Here is a 17,860-nt window from a genome sequence, read left to right as displayed (position 1 = left end):
CCCTCCTCCCTGTGGCTTCCTCTCACATATTTATACATGGCTATCATATCTCCTCTCATCCTTCTCTTCTTCAGGCTAAACATGCCCAGCTCTTTAAGCCGCTCCTCATAGGGCTTGTTCTCCAGACCCTTGATCATTTGAGTCACCCTCCTCTGGACACATTCCAGCTTGTCAATATCTCTCTTGAATTGTGGTGCCCAGAATTGGACACAATATTCCAGGTGTGGTCTAACCAAAGCGGAATAGAGCATGGGGAGCAGGACTTCCCTAGATCTAGACACTAGGCTCCTATTGATGCAGGCCAACATCCCATTGGCTTTTTTTTGCCACCACATCACATTGTTGGCTCATGTTTGCTCATGTTTAAATATGGGGAGGGGGTTGTCTATCTTCCTGACACATGTACATGGGAATGCTGCTTAAGAGTCCCAATTTATTGTGAGTAAGCGAAGTTTATTGATTAGCCCACTGACCCTATCAACAGTAAAGGACAAAAGCAAGAAAATACACAAATAGATACTAATCACTGTCCTAAAACTCCTGTCATAGTCGACAAACATTAAACACACAATTAAAACTTGCCAATTCGTTGTGGAAAAAGTCAGATACAGATCTGGGCGATTCCCACAATCGGGCTATTATTATTATTATTATTATTATTATTATTATTATTATTATTGCAGACAGGTGTCCAAACACACGTGTAAAATATTGGTGGATTCACACGAGATACATAGCCTCCATGGAGAGAAAAAGTGAGACATAAATAAACACATAGTAACAATAAGAATAAATATAATATAATAGTAATTTTGCATTGTTGTGTAAACCGCTTTGAGTTGCCTAAGGGCTGAGAAAAGCGGTATAGAAATAAAGTAAATAAATAAATTATAGTAATATAATAGTATATTATATTATAATAATGCATTCTAATACTAGTAAAAGATACATAGCTGCTTTGAGTCTCCTTGGGGAGAGAAAAAGGGTATACACAAACATAATAATAATTCCATGCAGTCATGCCGGCCACATGACCTTGGAGGAGTCTACGGACAACGCCGACTCTTCGGCTTAGAAATGGAGATGAGCACCACACACCAGAGTCAGACATGACTGGACTTAACGTCAGGGGACTACCTTTACCTTTTTAATAATAATAATAATGGTGGTCAGTAGAAACATTCACACCTAGCACCAACAGACAAGAGTCCTTTGTCCCATCCTGGTCATTCGACAGATCTATAAACCCATTTTATATATAGCTTCCAAGCACAATTCAAAGTGCTGGTTTTGACCTACAAAGCCCTAAACAACTCTGGCCCTGTTTACTTGTCCAAACGTATTCTCCCCTATGAACCATCAAGATTATTAAGATCGTCTGGAGAAGCCCTGCTCTCGGTCCCACCGGCCTCACAAGCGCGTCTGGTGGGGACGAGGGACAGGACCTTCTCAGTGGTGGCCCCGCGACTCTGGAACTCTCTCCCACCGGAGATCAGAACCACCCCTTCTATCCTGACATTTAGGAAACAGGTGAAGACGTGGTTATGGAGACAGGCTTTCGATGAGTGAGACAACACCCTAAGATATGGATGGAAGATGACGTATAACTGATTTTAGTATGACGGCTGACCATTGAGGTTGAATATATTTGTTGTTTTAATGTGTTATTGTAATATGAACTATGTTGTTTTACCGACTGTATGTGATTTTATGGTTGGAAACCGGTCTGAGTCCCTCAAAAGAGGTGAGAAGGTTGGTATATAAAACTTTGAAATAAGTAATAATAATAATAATAATTATTATTTTGCAGACAGGTGTCCAAACACACGTGTAAAATATTGGTGGATTCACACGAGATACATAGCCTCCATGGAGAGAGAAAGTGAGACATAAATAAACATAATAACAATAACAATAAATATAATATAATAGTAATATTATATTATATTATATTATATTATATTATAATAATGCATTCTAATACTAGTAAAAGATATATAGCTGCTTTGAGTCCCCTTGGGGAGAGAAAAAGGGTATACACAAACATAATAATAATAATAATAATAATAATAATAATAATAATAATAATGGTGGTCAGTAGAAACATTCACACCTAGCTCCAACAGACAAGAGTCCTTTGTCCCACCCTGGTCATTCCACAGATATATAAACCCTTTTTCTAGTTCCAACAGACCTCTCTACCTCTGAGGATGCTTGCCATAGATGCAGGTGAAACGTCAGGAGAGAATGCCTCTAGAACATGGCAATATAGCCCAAAAAAACCTACAACAACCCAGTTATTCCGGCCATGAAAGCCTTCGACAATACAACAACAACAACAACAATATAAAGGTAAAGGTTTTCCCCTGACATGAAGTCCAGTCGTGTCCAACTCTGGGATGTGGTGCTCATCTCCATTTCTAAGCCAAAGAGCCGGCGTTGTCCATAGACACCACCAAGGTCATGTGGTCAGCATGACTGCATGGAGCACCGTTACCTTCCCGCCAGAGCGGTACCTATTGATCTACTCACATTTGCATGTTTTCAAACTGCTAGGTTGGCAGAAGCTGGGGCTAACAGCGGAAGCTCACGCCACTTCCCGGATTTGAACCTGCAACTTTTTGATCAACAAGCTCAGCAGCGCTTTAACCCACTGCGCCACTGGGGGCTCCCAATTATATATATGTATATATATATATATATATATGTATGTATGTATGTATGTATTATATATATATAATTGGGAGCTCCCAGTGGCACAGTGGGTTAAAGCGCTGCTCAGCTTGTTGATCAAAAAGTGGCTTAATATATGTGTGTGTGTATACATACACACACACACACACACACACACGTGCACGCACACACATATATGTATATGTGCAAATGTGTATATATGTACCGGTGGTGCAGGGGTTAAACCACTGAGCTGCTGAGCTTGCTAACCAAAAGGTTGCAGTTTCGAATCCGGGGAGCAGGGTGAACTCCCACAGTTAGCCCCAGCTTCTGCCAACCTAGCAGTTCGAAAACATGCAAATGTGAGTAGATCAAAAAGTACCGCACTGGAAGGAAGGTAACAGCGTTCAATGCAGTCATGCTGACCACATGACGTTGGGGGTGTCCACAGACAACACTGACTCCCATCCAAATCCCAACCAGGGATGACCCTGCTTAACAACCAAGCCCAGACCAAAAATGATTTATTCTGAGCATAATTATGGGGGACACACACATTTATACCAATTCAAGTGGGGTCAAACTCCATTCATTCTCCAGTGTAAATGCTCCGAGATTCTACAATTTACGGTCTATTTTGGACTGAGGTTTTATGGTGTTTTTTTAATCGTCCCATTATCTCTTCTCGTTATTTCGTGGGGCTTTTCCGCCTCTCTTGCTTTTACGGCAGATGTGTCATTTTTATGACCGCTCTGGGCACTTTTATGGGAACGCAGCATATAAAAGTATTCTTTGCCACCCTAAAATGCTAATAACAATAATACTAAAAACCATCATGTTGATCTCAAGTCAGTTGAAGAAACACAGAAAATGCACTTGTTGTTCAAGAAACTGGAACCGAAAAGGACGAATGCTATGGAGGCTTCGGGATCCTGTTTTCCAGAGTTGGGAAAAGCTACTTTCTTTGGATGACGACTCCCTGGATTCTTCCATCTCATTGGGTGACAAGCCAAACAATTACTAATGTCCAGTCAATGTCCAATCAAAAAACCCAAGATTATGGCAACAAGAATGATTGACAATTGGGAATTAGAGGGGAAAAACGTGGAGGCCGGGACAGACTTTGTATTTCTAGGTGCAAAGATGACTGCAGACGCAGACCGCAGCCAGGAAATCAGGAGACGCTTCCTTCTTGGGAGGAGAGCAATGTCCAGTCTCGATAAAATAGTAAAGAGTAGAGACATCAGACTGGCAACGAAGATCCGCATAGTGAAAGCAATGGTATTCCCCATAGTCAACTATGGATGTGAGAGCTGGATCTTAGGGAAGGCTGAGTGAAGGAAGAGAGAGGCTTTTGAGCTGTGGTGCTGGAGGAAAGTTCTGAGAGTGCCTTGGACTGCGAGAAGATCCAACCAGTCCATCCTCCAGGAAATAAAGCCTGACTGCTCATTGGAGGGAAGGATAGTAGAGACAAAGTGGAAGTCCTTTGGCCACATCATGAGGAGACAGCAAAGCCTAGAGAAGACAATGATGCTGTGGAAAATGGAAGAAAAAAGGAAGAGGAGCTGACCAAGGGCAAGATGGATGGATGGCATCCTTGAAGTGACTGGACTGACCTTGAAGGAGCTGGGGGTGGTGACGGCCGACAGGGAGCTCTGGCCTGGGCTGGTCCATGAGGTCACGAAGAGTCGGAAACGACTGAACGAATGAACAACAACAACAAAATTAATGTCCAGGTTTATGGTGAGGATTCCCCATCAGATGATGGAGTCAAGAACTAGCATCGTCCATTCCAACGTGGTCAGACTTTGGTGCAAACAGCTCCAATTCCAGGGTGACCGCACTCTGCTATTGAGGAACACATCATCCAGCAAGTGGAGGTCAACAGTTTGGAAAATGGCCACATAACCATTCTCCACCTACCCCAAAATGTCACAATGAGTGTGGGGTCCATGAAAAAAATCACCCAAGACCATCTTCCCATGCATAAGGTATCTACTCGCTGGGTCCCTGGCTGCTCACACCTGTCCAAAAGCAGGAATGAGTCAGATGCTCTCAGGCTCTCTTGACAATGATGTGTCATGGAAACCAGGAGGACTTTATCAACAGGATGAAAGCTGGGTCCATCACTCTGATCCTGAGACTCAAGTCCAGTCAATGCAATGCAATGGAAGCATCCTGATTCTCCACCTCCAAAGAAGGCATGGGTCAAACTCTTGGCAGGCAAGGTCATGTTCACAGGATTTTGGGACCTGCACAGAATAGGAAGGATGGATTTCCTAGCAAAGGGCACCATGATCTCTGGGGCAGACTAGGCTTTACTGCTGCGGGCATTGCGGGAGGTCATCCAAACCAAGAGACAATGTGGCATGCTCACCAAAGGTGTCCAACTTCTACAAGACCAGGCACCAGTTCACAACTCACATGTTGTTGCCCAAATGGAAGAAGCATGCTCCCGTGGCTTTGAAATTTGACCACATTCCCCTTATTCACCCAACCTCGCACCATTGGACTTCCAGCTCTTTCCAAAAAAGGAAGTTATTTTTGAAGGGCAGGCTTTTCTCAGATGACGAGACTCTGATTTCCAAAATCACAACGTGCTTTTGGAGCATCCCGTTGACTTCTACAAGCGAGGTGTTTAGAGGATTGTTGTAGGTTTTTTCGGGCTATATGGCCATGCTCTAGAGGCATTATCTCCTGATGTTTCGCCTGCATATATGGCAAGCATTCTCAGAGGTAATGAGGTCTGTTGGAACTAGGAAAAAGGGTTGATATATCTGTGGAATGACCAGGGTGGGACAAAGGACTCTTGTCTGCTGGAGCTAGGTGTGACTGTTTCCACTGACCACCTTGATTAGCATTTGATGGCCTGGCAGTGCCTGGAGCAATCTTTTGTTGAGAGGTGATTAGATGTCCTTGTTTGTTTCCTCTCTGTTGTTTTGCTGTTGTAATTTTAGAGTTTTTTAATACTGGTAGCCAGGTTTTGTTCATTTTCATGGTTTCCTCCATTCTGTTGAGATTGTCCACATGCTTGTGGATTTCAATGGCTTCTCTGTGTAGTCTGCTCTTGATGAACACACCATCCAGCAAGTGGAGGTCACCAGCTTGGTGGTTAGAGTTGCTTCAAAAGAGGGGAGATGGGTGTGTCCCTAGTGACCTCCACTTGCTAGGTGGCACCGATGGAGAGAAGAAGGACTCAGAACTGGGCCAAGTTTCATTGCTCTCCTCCCACAGGAAGTGGGTCTGGGGAAATCATTCAGGAACGCACCCCGTAGCCTTGAGCCAAAACAGTGAAAGTGGTACCAAACAGCATCCATTTGACAGTGAGATGCCTCCATCTTTTCCCTAACATTTCATAAGATGCCTCCACACAGAAACACTCAAGCGTTGAAGAAATCTGGTTTATTTATTAAATTTCAATTCTGATTTATTTATTTATCATGTCAGTATCAACCAGACAATTGAAGACATTGATTTTCCCCCCAAAGTGATTGTAAACTTATAGTTTGCAAAAATCAGTTTGCTTTGCTTTGATGTGATTTTTTCACCCCCTTCCCAGTCTTTGTGTATTAAGAAATATTTTATTTATTTAATCTTTAAAAAAATAAAGTAAAACAGGGATAAGTAAGTTTCATTGTTTAGAGATGAGAGCCAGGGGAGAAATAGAGGCAAGGGGGGAAAACACCCCCAAATCAATCTCTGATCAGGGCGAATAGGCTGCACACAAGGAGCACAAATCTGAATTCTCATCGATTTTGGAGAAAGATTGAGAAATTTTTGCATTCTCTTCTCACATTCTCTCCAAACATTTAACTCAAGGAAAATATCAGTGGTGTTGGTGGTGTTAAGTTAAAAGACATTTTCACAAAAACACTAGATTTTGTGCAAATGTATGCCTTTTATATATAAAAATGTGTGTAAAAATATGCATCTTGCACAACCCAAATGGTGTGCATGTGTGACTGCCTCCTATGGAATTGTGGGATATGTAGTTTGGGTTGAAGCACCACAGTTTTGTGGCAGAGTTCTAAGTGCCCTTCCCAGGATGCGGCAAGTTAAAGTGGACTTGCTCTACAATTGCAAAATTACACTATGTAACCACATTTGAAAGTGGTCCGAAAGTGTTATTTCCTGTTTAATTGTGCACTCCCTGCTTTGAAAGGAGTTGTTCTACTCCAAGAACTTCATTTTTGTGGCTGTCACAAACTATGTTGTATTAATGTATTGTTGAAGGCTTTCATGACCGGAATCACTGGGTTGTTGTAGGTTTTTTCGGGCTGTATGGCCATGGTCTACTAGAGGCATTCTCTCCTGACGTTTCGCCTGCATCTATGGCAAGCATCCTCACTACCTCTGAGGATGCTTGCCATAAATGCAGGCGAAATGTCAGGAGAGAATGCCTCTAGACCATGGCCATACAGCCCGAAAAAACCTACAACAATCTATGTTGTATTAGTTGAAACTCATAGAATCATGGAGTTGGAAGAGACCTCATGGGTCAACCAGTCCAACCCCATTCTGCCAAGAAGCAAGAATATTGCATTCAAAGCGCCCCTGACAGATGGCCATCCAGCCTCTGTTTAAAAGCTTCCAAAGAAGGAGCCTCCACCACACTCCGGGGCAGAGAGTTCCACTGCGGAACGGCTCTCACAGTCAGGAAGTTCTTCCTCATGTTCAGATGGAATCTCCTCTCTTGTAGTTTGAAGCCATTGTTCCGCATCCTAGTCTATGTAACTCTATGAGATACTCACTGAAAAATTGTAGCAAAATGTGCAGTAGGATGTCCCTCCAGCAAAAACAAAGCTTTTGCAGTTTAATAAAGATTTCCCATGTTTTTTTTATGATCGAACCCATAAGGAATGACATTTATATCCCAGGAACAAAAATCATCTTGTATTGAACAGTGACAGATCCAGACTGCGGAATGCTGGGATATGTAGTTTGGGATGGGGTATCCCCCTTGTGGCCAGTAGTCCTAAATGACTCTCTCCAATCAACAAATCCCAGGAGGCCATAGGATCCTGCCTTGGCTGTTGAAGGACACAATGAACTGGGCAATTTTCACAACACTTTAAACAGTCGAATAAACTTGGGATTTGTAGTTTTATGAGTGGTTCTGATTGCTTTTTTGCAAAGTACACATCCCAGGAATTAACAGAAGCCAGCCACTGAAGTTAAATCACAATAATTTTACAAAGGGTGCCTTAGAACAGGCATGGGCAAACTTTGGCCCTCTGGGTGTTTTGGACTCCAACTCCCACCATTCCTAACAGCCTCAGGACCCTTCCTTTTCCCCCTCAGCCACTTAAACTGGGTGCTGGGCGCATAACCAACGTTAGGGTCTGTTGCCTGTGTGGAGTGCAAGGAGGCTTTTCCTACAGCAGGCCTGGGCAAACTTTGGCCCTCCAGGTGTTTTGGACTCCAACTCCCATCTTTCCTAACAGCATCAGGCCCTTTCCTTTCCCCCCTCAGCCACTTAAAGCCAGTTTTAGACCAAAGAAGGAGGGAATTTCCTGGCCTTGGCTCAAGCCAGAGAAGCCAGTTTTAAAGCCAGAGAAGGAGGGAATTTCCTGGCCTCGGCTCAAGCCAGAGAAACCAGTTTTAAAGCCAGAGAAGCCAGTTTTAAACCAGAGAAGGAGGTTATTTCCTGGCCCAAGCTCGCCAGAGAAGCCAGTTTTAAACCAGAGAAGCCAGTTTCAAACCAGAGAAAGAGGGAATTTCCTGGCCTCGGCTCAAGCCAGAGAAGCCAGTTTCAAACCAGAGAAGGAGGGAATTTCCTGGCCTCGGCTCAAGCCAGAGAAGCCAGTTTCAAACCAGAGAAGGAGGGAATTTCCTGGCCTCGGCTCAAGCCAGAGAAGCCAGTTTTAAACCAGAGAAGGAGGGAATTTCCTGGCCTCGACTCAAGCCAGAGAAGCCAGTTTCAAACCAGAGAAGGAGGGAATTTCCTGGCCTCGACTCAAGCCAGAGAAGCCAGTTTCAAACCAGAGAAGGAGGGAATTTCCTGGCCTCGACTCAAGCCAGAGAAGCCAGTTTCAAACCAGAGAAGGACAGAATTTCCTGGCCTTGGCTCAAGCCAGAGAAGCCAGTTTCAAACCAGAGAAGGAGGGAATTTCCTGGCCTTGGCTCAAGCCAGAGAAGTCAGTTTCAAACCAGAGAAGGAGGGAATTTCCTTGCCTCGGCTCAAGCCAGAGAAGTCAGCTTCAAACCAGAGAAGGAGGGAATTTCCTGGCCTTGGCTCAAGCCGGAGAAGCCAGTTGTAAAGCCAGAGAAGCCAGTTTTAAACCAGAGAAGGGGGGAATTTCCTGGCCTTGGCTCAAGCCAGAGAAGCCAGTTTTAAAGTCCAAAACACCTGGAGGGCCCAAGTTTGCCCAGGCCTGCCTTAGAGGAACTCAAAGGAGATCCCCAGGCCCATGCTAGAAGGGAAAAGGGGCTCAATTGGGATTTGTAGTGCAGGTGGAGAGGGTCAGGGAACCATGGCGAGCCAGCCGAGGATGAGGAAGCCCCCTCCGTACGGAGCTGCTTTGGTGAAGGTCGGGTCTCCGGTCAAAGCGTGGTAATAGAAGGACCCACAAAACATCCCCATCCCTAAGGACAGGATGCTCCCAGCCTGGAAGACAAGGGAAACGTGGAAATTGAGAGCATGAACACGATAATAATAATAATAATAATAATAATAATAATAATAATCCTAAATAAACAATGTAAGGCCTGAAAATACCCTATTTAATCTAATGCTCACCTTTATTATTTTGCTAACTTGCCAAAATCAGGGTGCTTAATGAAGCAAAAGGGAAAAGTGCGTTCAGGAGCTGCATCTGGAGCTCCTATTTGAAGGATGTCACCTCTCCTTAAATGGCCAGGGCTCAATGCTATGGGGTGGAGCGCCCAGTGGCGTAATGAGTTAAACCCTTGTGCCAGGGGGACTGCAGACTGGCAGCTTGGGGGTTCGAATCCTGGGAGTTCCAGCTCCCCATTCGGGGACATGAGAGAAGCCTCCCACAAGGATGGTAAAACATCAACAAATATCCAGGCAATGTCCCCTGGGCAGCATCCTTGCAGACAGCCAATTCTCTCACACCAGAAGCGACTTACAGTTTCTTAAGTCACTCCTGACATGACAAAAAAAATATTTGGGAGTTGTAGTTTACTGGGATTTATAATTCACGTACATAGGTGGCACCTAATTTTCCTACTTTACAGATGCAACTGGCTTTCGGGTTGCAAAGGTCGACAACAAGCTACACAATTGGTTGGAAGCTCACTCCGACCTGGGCTGACTTCGAACTCATGACCTTTCGGTCAGAAGTGAACTTAATGCAGCTGACATTCAGCCAGCTGCGCCACAGTCCCGGTGCATATTTGTGTGTGCTTGCATATATATGTATGTGTGTCTGTATGTTTGTGTGCATGTGTATATGTATATACGGTTTATTTTGGGGTAGTTTAAAGTCCATTCTGCTATTTTTGTGTGTGTGTTTTAGGGGTGATGGACACATGTAGAACTATTAGGGGTATTGTGTCAAAATTTCATGTCAATCCATCCAGTGGTTTCTGAGTTATGTTTCTTCCACAAACGAACATTACATTTATATATATATAGATACACACACATATATACATATATACACACATGCACATGAAGACAAAATAACAGCCACTAAAATATACCGGTCCTGCTCTGGGAAAAGAGTTGAAATATAGCCTGCCGCAGAGATATTGACATCCCATTAAAATTCACAATTAAGGAGCCTTAAAAGGCACCGATGAAAACGACCAGATACTTCTCCTCCGCATTACAAGAAATAATGCCACCGTATCAGTGATGGAGGGCCTATAATCTCCCGCTAATTACAGCCCTATATCTGGCAAGGTTTGGTCGGAGCGGAAATATACAGCGCAAGTTATTCCCGCTGGGGATACGGAGGCAGCGGAACAAGAGGAAGGCATGGCCCGGCTCCAGGCTCTCTCCATTAAGGCTCCTTAATTGTGGAGGAAAGGATGAAAATGACAATCTAGACCAGGTATGGGCAAACTTGGACCCACCTGGTGTTTTGGACTCCAACTCCCACCATTCCTAACAGCTTCAGGCCCTTTCCTTTCCCCCCTCAGCTGCTTAAGCTGGTGGAGGGTTGGGGAGGATTGATTTTGTCATTTGGGAGTTGTAGCTTCTGGGATTTATAGTTCACCTACAATCAAGGAGAATTCTGAACTCCACCAACAATGGAATTGAACCAAACTTGGCACACAGAACTCCCATGACCAACAGATAATACTGGAAGGGTTTGGTGGGCATTGACCTTGAGTTTTGGAGTTGTAGTTCACCTATATCCAGAGAGCACTGTGGCTTCAAGCAATGATGGATCTGGACCAAACTTGGCATGCACACTCAATATGCCCAAATGCAAACACTGGTGGAGTTTGGGGAAAATAGACCTTGACATTTGGTAGTTGTAGGTACTGGGATTTATAGTTCACCTACAATCAAAGAGTATTCTGAACTCCACCAACAATGGAATTGAACCAAACTTGGCACACAGAACTCCCATGACCAACAGATAATACTGGAAGGGTCTGGTGGGCATTGACCTTGAGTTTTGGAGTTGTAGTTCACCTATATCCAGAGAGCACTGTGGCTTCAAGCAATGATGGATCTGGACCAAACTTGGCATGCACACTCAATATGCCCAAATGCAAACACTGGTGGAGTTTGGGGAAAATAGACTATGACATTTGGTAGTTGTAGATGCTGGGATTTATAGTTCACCTACAATCAAAGAGTATTCTGAACTCCACCAACAATGGAATTGAACCAAACTTGGCACAGAGAACTCCACAAGCAATAGAAAATACTGGAAGGGTTTGGTGGACATCGACCTTGAGTTTTGGAGTTGTAGTTCACCTCCATCCAGAGAGCACTGTGGGTTCACGCAATGATGGATCTGGACCAAACTTGGCACGAATACTCAATATGCCCAAATGTGAACACTGGTGGAGTTTGGGGAAAATAGACCTTGGCATTTGTGAGTTGCAGTTGCGGGGATTTATAGTTCATCTACAATCAGAGGAAATTCTGAACCTCATCAACAATAGATTTGGGCCAAACGTCCCACACAGAACCCTCATTACCAATAGAGAATACTGTGTTTTCTGATGGTCTTTGGTTACCCCTCTGACATCCCCTCATGACCCCATGAGGGGTCCCAACCCCCAGGTTGAGAAACGCTGATCTAGATGAATGAGAAACCAGCTCCTGGCATCTTTCACCATTTTCTATGCTGGCTAGGGGATGCTGGGACTTGCAGTTAACCAAAGCTTCTGGAAATAAAAAGCTCCTTGTCATCTGTCTACCTGAATTTTATTTTTAGCATCAATTAACACTGGAAGGGTGGAGGAATGCAAATTCAAAGCATTGAGTGATGGCAGGGAAAGTGGTGTCAAGCATCATTCATTCCACAAGGGAGATGCACCTTAAGATGTACCTGTGACGCCATTTAAAAAAAAAATCTATTATTGTGAATGGAGATGTGGTTCAAAGCTGCTCTGAGTGAGAGAAGGCTATAAACATCATCATCATAAACACAGAGTTTGAAGAAACCACGTGGGTCATCCAGTCCAACACCCTGCCATGCAGGGAAAGCACAATCAAAGCCCTACCAACAGATGATCATGCAGCAATAATAATAATAATAATAATAATAATAATAACAATAACAATAATAATAACAATAATAATGTGTTGTCGAAGGCTTTCATGGCCAGAATCCACTGCATTGCTGTGAGTTTTCTGGGCTGTCTGGCCATGTTCCAGAAGCATTCTCTCCTGACATTTCGTCCACATCTATGGCAGGCATTCTCAGAGGCTGTGAGGTCTGTTGGAAACTAGGCAAGTCAGGTTTATATATATCCCTGTGGAATGAATTCCAGGGTGGGAGAAACTCTCATCTGTTGGGGGCAAGTGTGAATTTTGCAGTTGGCCACCTTGATTAGCATTGAATGGACTTGCAGCTTCAAAGACACGCTGATTGCTGCCTGAGGGAATCCTTTGTTGGGAGGTATTCACTGGCCCAGGTTGTTTATATGTGGAATAACGTCCAGGGTCAGAGAAAGAACTCTTGTCACTTGGAGGCAAGTGGGAATGTTGCAGTTGATGAGCATTCAACGGCCTTACAGCTGCAAAGCCTGGCTGCTTCCTTCCTGGGGGAAGAGTTCTTTCTCCCAGCCTAGACATTATTCCACATATTGGAGGGAGATGTGAAGGCTGCCATTGGCCACCTTGATGAGCATTCAATAGCCTTGCAGCTTCAAGGCCTGGCTGCTCCCTGCCTGGGGAAGTTCTTTCTCTCACCCTAGACATTATTCCACAGCTATATACATTGGAGGAAGGTGTGAATGTTGCCATTGGCCACCTTGATTAGCACTGAATGACCTTGCAGCTTCAAAGCCTGGCTGCTTCCTGCCTAGGGGAAGAGTTCTTTCTCCCACCCTAGACATTATTCCACATATATATGTTGGAGGTAGGTGTGAATGTTGCAACTGGCCACCTTGATTAGCATTCAATGGCCTTGCAGCTTCAAAGCCTGGCTGCTCCTTGCCTGTGGGAATTCTGTCTCCCACCCTAGACATTCCACAGATATATATTTTGGAGGCAGGTGTGAATGTTGCAATAGACCACTTTGATTAGCATTGAATGGCCTTACAGCTTCAAGGTCTGGCTACTTACTGCCTGTTTATATACCTGTGGAATAATATCCAGGGTGGGAGAAAGAACTCTTGTCTGTTGGGGGCAAAGGTGAATGTTGCCATTGGCCACCTTGATTAGCACTGAATAGCCTTGCAGCTTCAAGGTCTGGCTGCTTCCTGCCTGGGGGAAGAGTTATTTCTCCCAGCCTAGGCATTATTCCACAGACAGATAGACAGATAGAGAGAGAGAGAGAGAGAGAGAGAGAGAGAGAGAGAGGCAGGTGTGAATGTTGCCATTGGCCACCTTGATTAGCAATGAATGGCCTTGCAGCTTCAAAGCTTGGCTGCTTCCTGCCTGGTGGAAGAGTTCTTTCTCCCACCCTGGACATAATTCCAGATATATAAACCCCACTTGCCTAGTTTCCAACAGATCTCACAACCTTTGAGGATGCCTGCCATAGATGTGGCGAAATGTCAGAAGAGAATGCTTCTGGAACATAGCCAGACAGCCCGGAAAACTCACAACAACCCAATAATAATATGGCCAACTTTCCCCTCCAAACCCAGTTTCCCAGCCCTATGCACTCACCATCATGGGATACCGGCAATGGGGGACGGCCAACAGCGCCAGGCTGTGCAAGAAGTGATACTTGTTTGCGGTTTCATAGAGCTGGAAAAGACAGAAACATTATCCTTTTTGAAAAATTGCCACTAAGTAGTTAAGTTAAGTTCTTGGTGGGATGGGCATACCAAGCCACCTTGACTGAGGAATCTGGACAAGGACCAAGGAGCCACAGTCAGAACTGACCACGGAACAGGAGACGGGTTCAAGATTGGGAAAGGCGTCCGGCAAGGCTGCATCCTCTCACCCAACCTTTTCAACTTGTATGCAGAACACATCATGCGAGGATGTGCGGGGCTTGAGGAATGCAAAGCTGGGGTGAAAATGGCTGGAAGGAACATTAACAACCTCAGATATGCAGATGACACCACTCTGATGGCCGAAAGCGAGGAGGAGCGGAGGAGCCTTCTAATCAAGGTGAAAGAAGAAAGCGCAAAAGCCGGGTTGCAGATAAACGTCAAAAAAACCAAGATTATGGCAACAAGAATGATTGACAACTGGGAAATAGAGGGAGAAAACGTGGAGGCCGTGACAGGGTTTGTATTTCTAGGCGCAAAGATGAGTGCAGATGCAGACTGTGGCCAGGAAATCAGAAGACGCTTCCTTCTTGGGAGGAGAGCAATGTCCAGTCTCGATGAAATAGTCAAGAGTAGAGACATCAGACTGGCAACAAAGATCCATTGCCTAGTCAAAGCCATGGTCTTCCCTGTAGTCACCTACGGAGGTGAGAGCTGGACCTTAGGGAAGGCTGAGTGAAGGGAGATCGATGCTTTTGAGCTGTGGTGTTGGAGGAAAGTGCTGAGAGTGCCTTGGACTGCGAGAAGATCCAACCAGTCCATCCTCCAGGAAATAAAGCCCGACTGCTCGTTGGAGGGAAGGAGACTAGAGACAAAGTTGAAGCCCTTTGGCCACATCATGAGGAGACAGCAAAGCCTAGAGAAGACAATGATGCTGGGGAAAGTGGAAGGCAAAAGGAAGAGGGGCCGACCAAGGGCAAGATGGATGGGTGGCATCCTTGAAGGGACTGGACTGACCTTCAAGGAGCTGGGGGTGGTGACGGCCGACAGGGAGCTCTGGCATGGGCTGGTCCATGAGGGCACAAAGAGTTGGAGACGACTGAATGAATGAACAACAGAAAATATCTCATTGACACTGGAAGCTAAGCCGGACCAGGCCTGGTTAGGATTTGGAGCTGGGGGTGGTGACAGCCGACAGGGAACTCTGGCGTGGGCTGGTTCATGAGGTCACAAAGAGTTGGAGCCGACTGAACAAATGAACAAGTTAAGAGACATCTCTTTCGCAAGGCAGGCACCCTGGGTTCCAATCCTTGTCACCACTATTTTAGAGCTCGAGAACCACATCCAAGAGCCATTGCAAATCTGCATATATATAGACAGAGTGGACAGCTATCAGTAGTTAGGAATTGTGGGAGTTGAAGTCCAAAACACCTGGAGGGAGGGCCAACGTTTGCCATGCCTGCTGCAAGTAAAGAAATGGCTTTAGGGCATCCCCAGTGCTACCATTTCCTTTCCAAAACAGGAAACAAGACCATTTCCCCTCTCAGCTCTGAGTTCAAACCTGTTCAGCTGGAGAAACTGGAAATAGAATTGCAAAAATAAAGGAAGGGATCCTCTTACCTCTTTCAAGTAATCATCTCGGTCACTCCTTCGCAAACCTAAACAAGAAGAAAAAGAGATATGAATCTGTGTTCTCAAAGGCTTTCAGGGCAGGAATCACTGGGTTGCTGTGCGTTTTCCAGGCTGTCTGGCCATGCTCCAGAAGCATTCTCTCCTGACATTTTGCCCAAATCTATAGCAGGCATCCTCAGAGGTTGTGAGGTCTGTTGGAAACTAAGTAAATGAAGTTTATATATTCCTGTGGAATGACGTCTAGGGTGAAAGAAAGAACTCTTGTCTGCTTGAGTGGGAATGTTGCAATTGGCCATTTTGATTTGCATTGAATGGCCTTGCAGCTTCAAGCCTGGCTGATTGTTGCCTGGGGGGATCCTTGGTTGGGAGGTGTTAGCTGGCCCTGATTGTTTCATGTAAGGAATTCCCCTGCTTTTTGGATGTTCCTCTATTTACTGTCCTGGTTTTAGAGGGATTGTTTAAATACTGGGAGCCCTATTTTGTTCATTTTCATTGTTTCCTCCTTTCTGTTCTCCAAACAAGCCCTATGAGGAGTGGCTTAAAGAGCTGGGCATGTTTAGCCTGAAGAAGAGAAGGCTGAGAGGAGATATGATAGCCATGTATAAATATGTAAGGGGAAGACACAGGGAGGAGGGAGTGAGCTTGTTTTCTGTTTCCTTGGAGACTAGGATGCAAGGGAACAATGGCTTCAAACTACAAGAGAGGAGATTCCATCTGAACATGAGGAAGAACTTCCTGACTGTGAGAGCTGTTCAGCAGTGGAACTCTCTGCCCCAGAGTGTGGTGGAGGCTCCTTCTTTGGAAGCTTTGAAACAGAGGCTGGATGGCCATCTGTTGGGGGTGCTTTGAATGCGATTTTCCAGCTTCTTGGCAGAATGGGATTGGACTGGATGGCCCACAAGCTCTCTCCCAACTTCTATTATTCTATGATTCTAGGTGTTTTGGACTGCAACTCCCAGCATTCCTGACAGCCTCAGGCCCCTTCCTTTTCCCCCTCAGCCGCTTAAGCGGCTGAGGGGGAAAAGGAAAGGGCCTGAGGCTGTCAGGAATGCTGGGAGTTGCAGTCCAAAACACCTGGAGGGCCCAAGTTGGCCCAGGCCTGGTCTACACTGTAAGATGAATGCAGTTTGACTCCTTTTAGGCCCATTTAGAACAGTGTAGATCCATCCTTAATTTGCCATAGCTCAATGCTATGGAATCCAGCCTTAATGCTATGGAACCTTGGGAGTTGTAGTTTCCAAGGTCTTTGGCCTCCTTTTCCCTGTCTCGCCATACTCCAACTCCCAGGCATTGTGTCAAACTGCATTAATGCTACATAGTAGCTGCATTATTATTATTATTATTATTATTATTATTATTATTATTATTATGTCTATTAGGGGTTGACACTTTGCAGGGAGGCAAAGGATAGGATTTCCACTGAGTTGTAGCACCCAGCCTTAATCTGCCCCAGCTCAATGCTATGGAATTCAGCCTTAATGCTATGGGACCTTGGGAGTTGTAGTTTCCAAGGTCTTTGGCCTTCTTTTCCCTGTCTCGCCATACTACAACTCCCAGGAATTGTGTCAAACTGCATTAATGCTACAGAGTAGCTGCATTATTATTATTATTATTGTTATTCTTATTATTATATCTATTAGGGGTTGACACTTTGCAGGGAGGCAAAGGATAGGATTTCCACTGAGTTGTAGCACTTAAAGAGGTATCAAACCGCATTAATTCCACAGTGCAGATGCACCCGTGCCTTCTCTGCGTTGGCCCCGCTCACCGTGTGCTCCATAGGCGGCGGCTCCGACCGCAGCCCCGCCGCTTAAGGCTCCCAGCCGCCGGAAAAACACTCCCGAGACCCCTGCGACCATTCTCGGCTCCGGCTTGAATGAACCACCAGGCGCTCCTTAGCCCGCAGCGCGTCTTAGCCAATCAGCGCCCGCGGCGGTTGCTTAATATGCAGACTCCGCCTTTTAGAACGGAGCCTTGGAGCCTATCAGCGCCGTTCCCAGTTCTGAGTTCTATACCTCCCTCCCTGCTCCGTTAGAGCGCCGCCGAGTGACCAATCAGCGCTCCCGTTAGCTCTTTAACATGCAGTCCCCGCCCTACGGTGGCGCTTCTCAGCCAATGAGCGCCTCCCTCTTGCAGCAATAGCTTATTTTTCTTCCTCATCGGCGGCCAATGGCGACGCGAGAGAGCAAGGATTGGAGCTTGTGAGCCGTCCAATCAGAAACATTCCTCTCGTCCC

The 17,860-nt window shown here is 45.4% G+C and overlaps 1 protein-coding gene across 1 annotated transcript; it reads right to left on the bottom strand.

Moving 5' to 3' along the window:
• Positions 1 to 6,060: 6,060 nt before the first annotated feature.
• Positions 6,061 to 17,646, bottom strand: TMEM256 (transmembrane protein 256). Its single transcript, XM_067469683.1, has 4 exons — positions 17,393 to 17,646; positions 15,613 to 15,650; positions 13,943 to 14,023; positions 6,061 to 9,280 (listed from the first exon to the last, which is right to left on the bottom strand). The coding sequence occupies exons 1-4, from the start codon at positions 17,481 to 17,483 to the stop codon at positions 9,137 to 9,139; spliced, it is 354 nt and encodes a 117-aa protein (XP_067325784.1). The 5' UTR covers positions 17,484 to 17,646; the 3' UTR covers positions 6,061 to 9,136.
• Between the last annotated feature and the right edge of the window lie 214 nt (positions 17,647 to 17,860).

Source organism: Anolis sagrei, chromosome 6, assembly GCF_037176765.1.
Source record: "Anolis sagrei isolate rAnoSag1 chromosome 6, rAnoSag1.mat, whole genome shotgun sequence".
Classification (NCBI taxonomy): Eukaryota; Metazoa; Chordata; class Lepidosauria; order Squamata; family Dactyloidae; genus Anolis; species Anolis sagrei.
The sequence above is the reverse complement of the archived record's forward strand: the minus strand, read 5'-3'. Positions and strand labels throughout refer to the sequence as shown.

Coding starts and splice junctions, on each gene's coding strand:
- TMEM256 (XM_067469683.1), bottom strand. CDS start 17,483: ATGGTCGCAGGGGTCTCGGGAGTGTTTTTCCGGCGGCTGGGAGCCTTA. Junction 15,651..17,392: donor CGCCGCCTATGGAGCACACG/GTGAGCGGGGCC, acceptor CTTCTTGTTTAG/GTTTGCGAAGGAGTGACCGA. Junction 14,024..15,612: donor GAGATGATTACTTGAAAGAG/GTAAGAGGATCC, acceptor TGTCTTTTCCAG/CTCTATGAAACCGCAAACAA.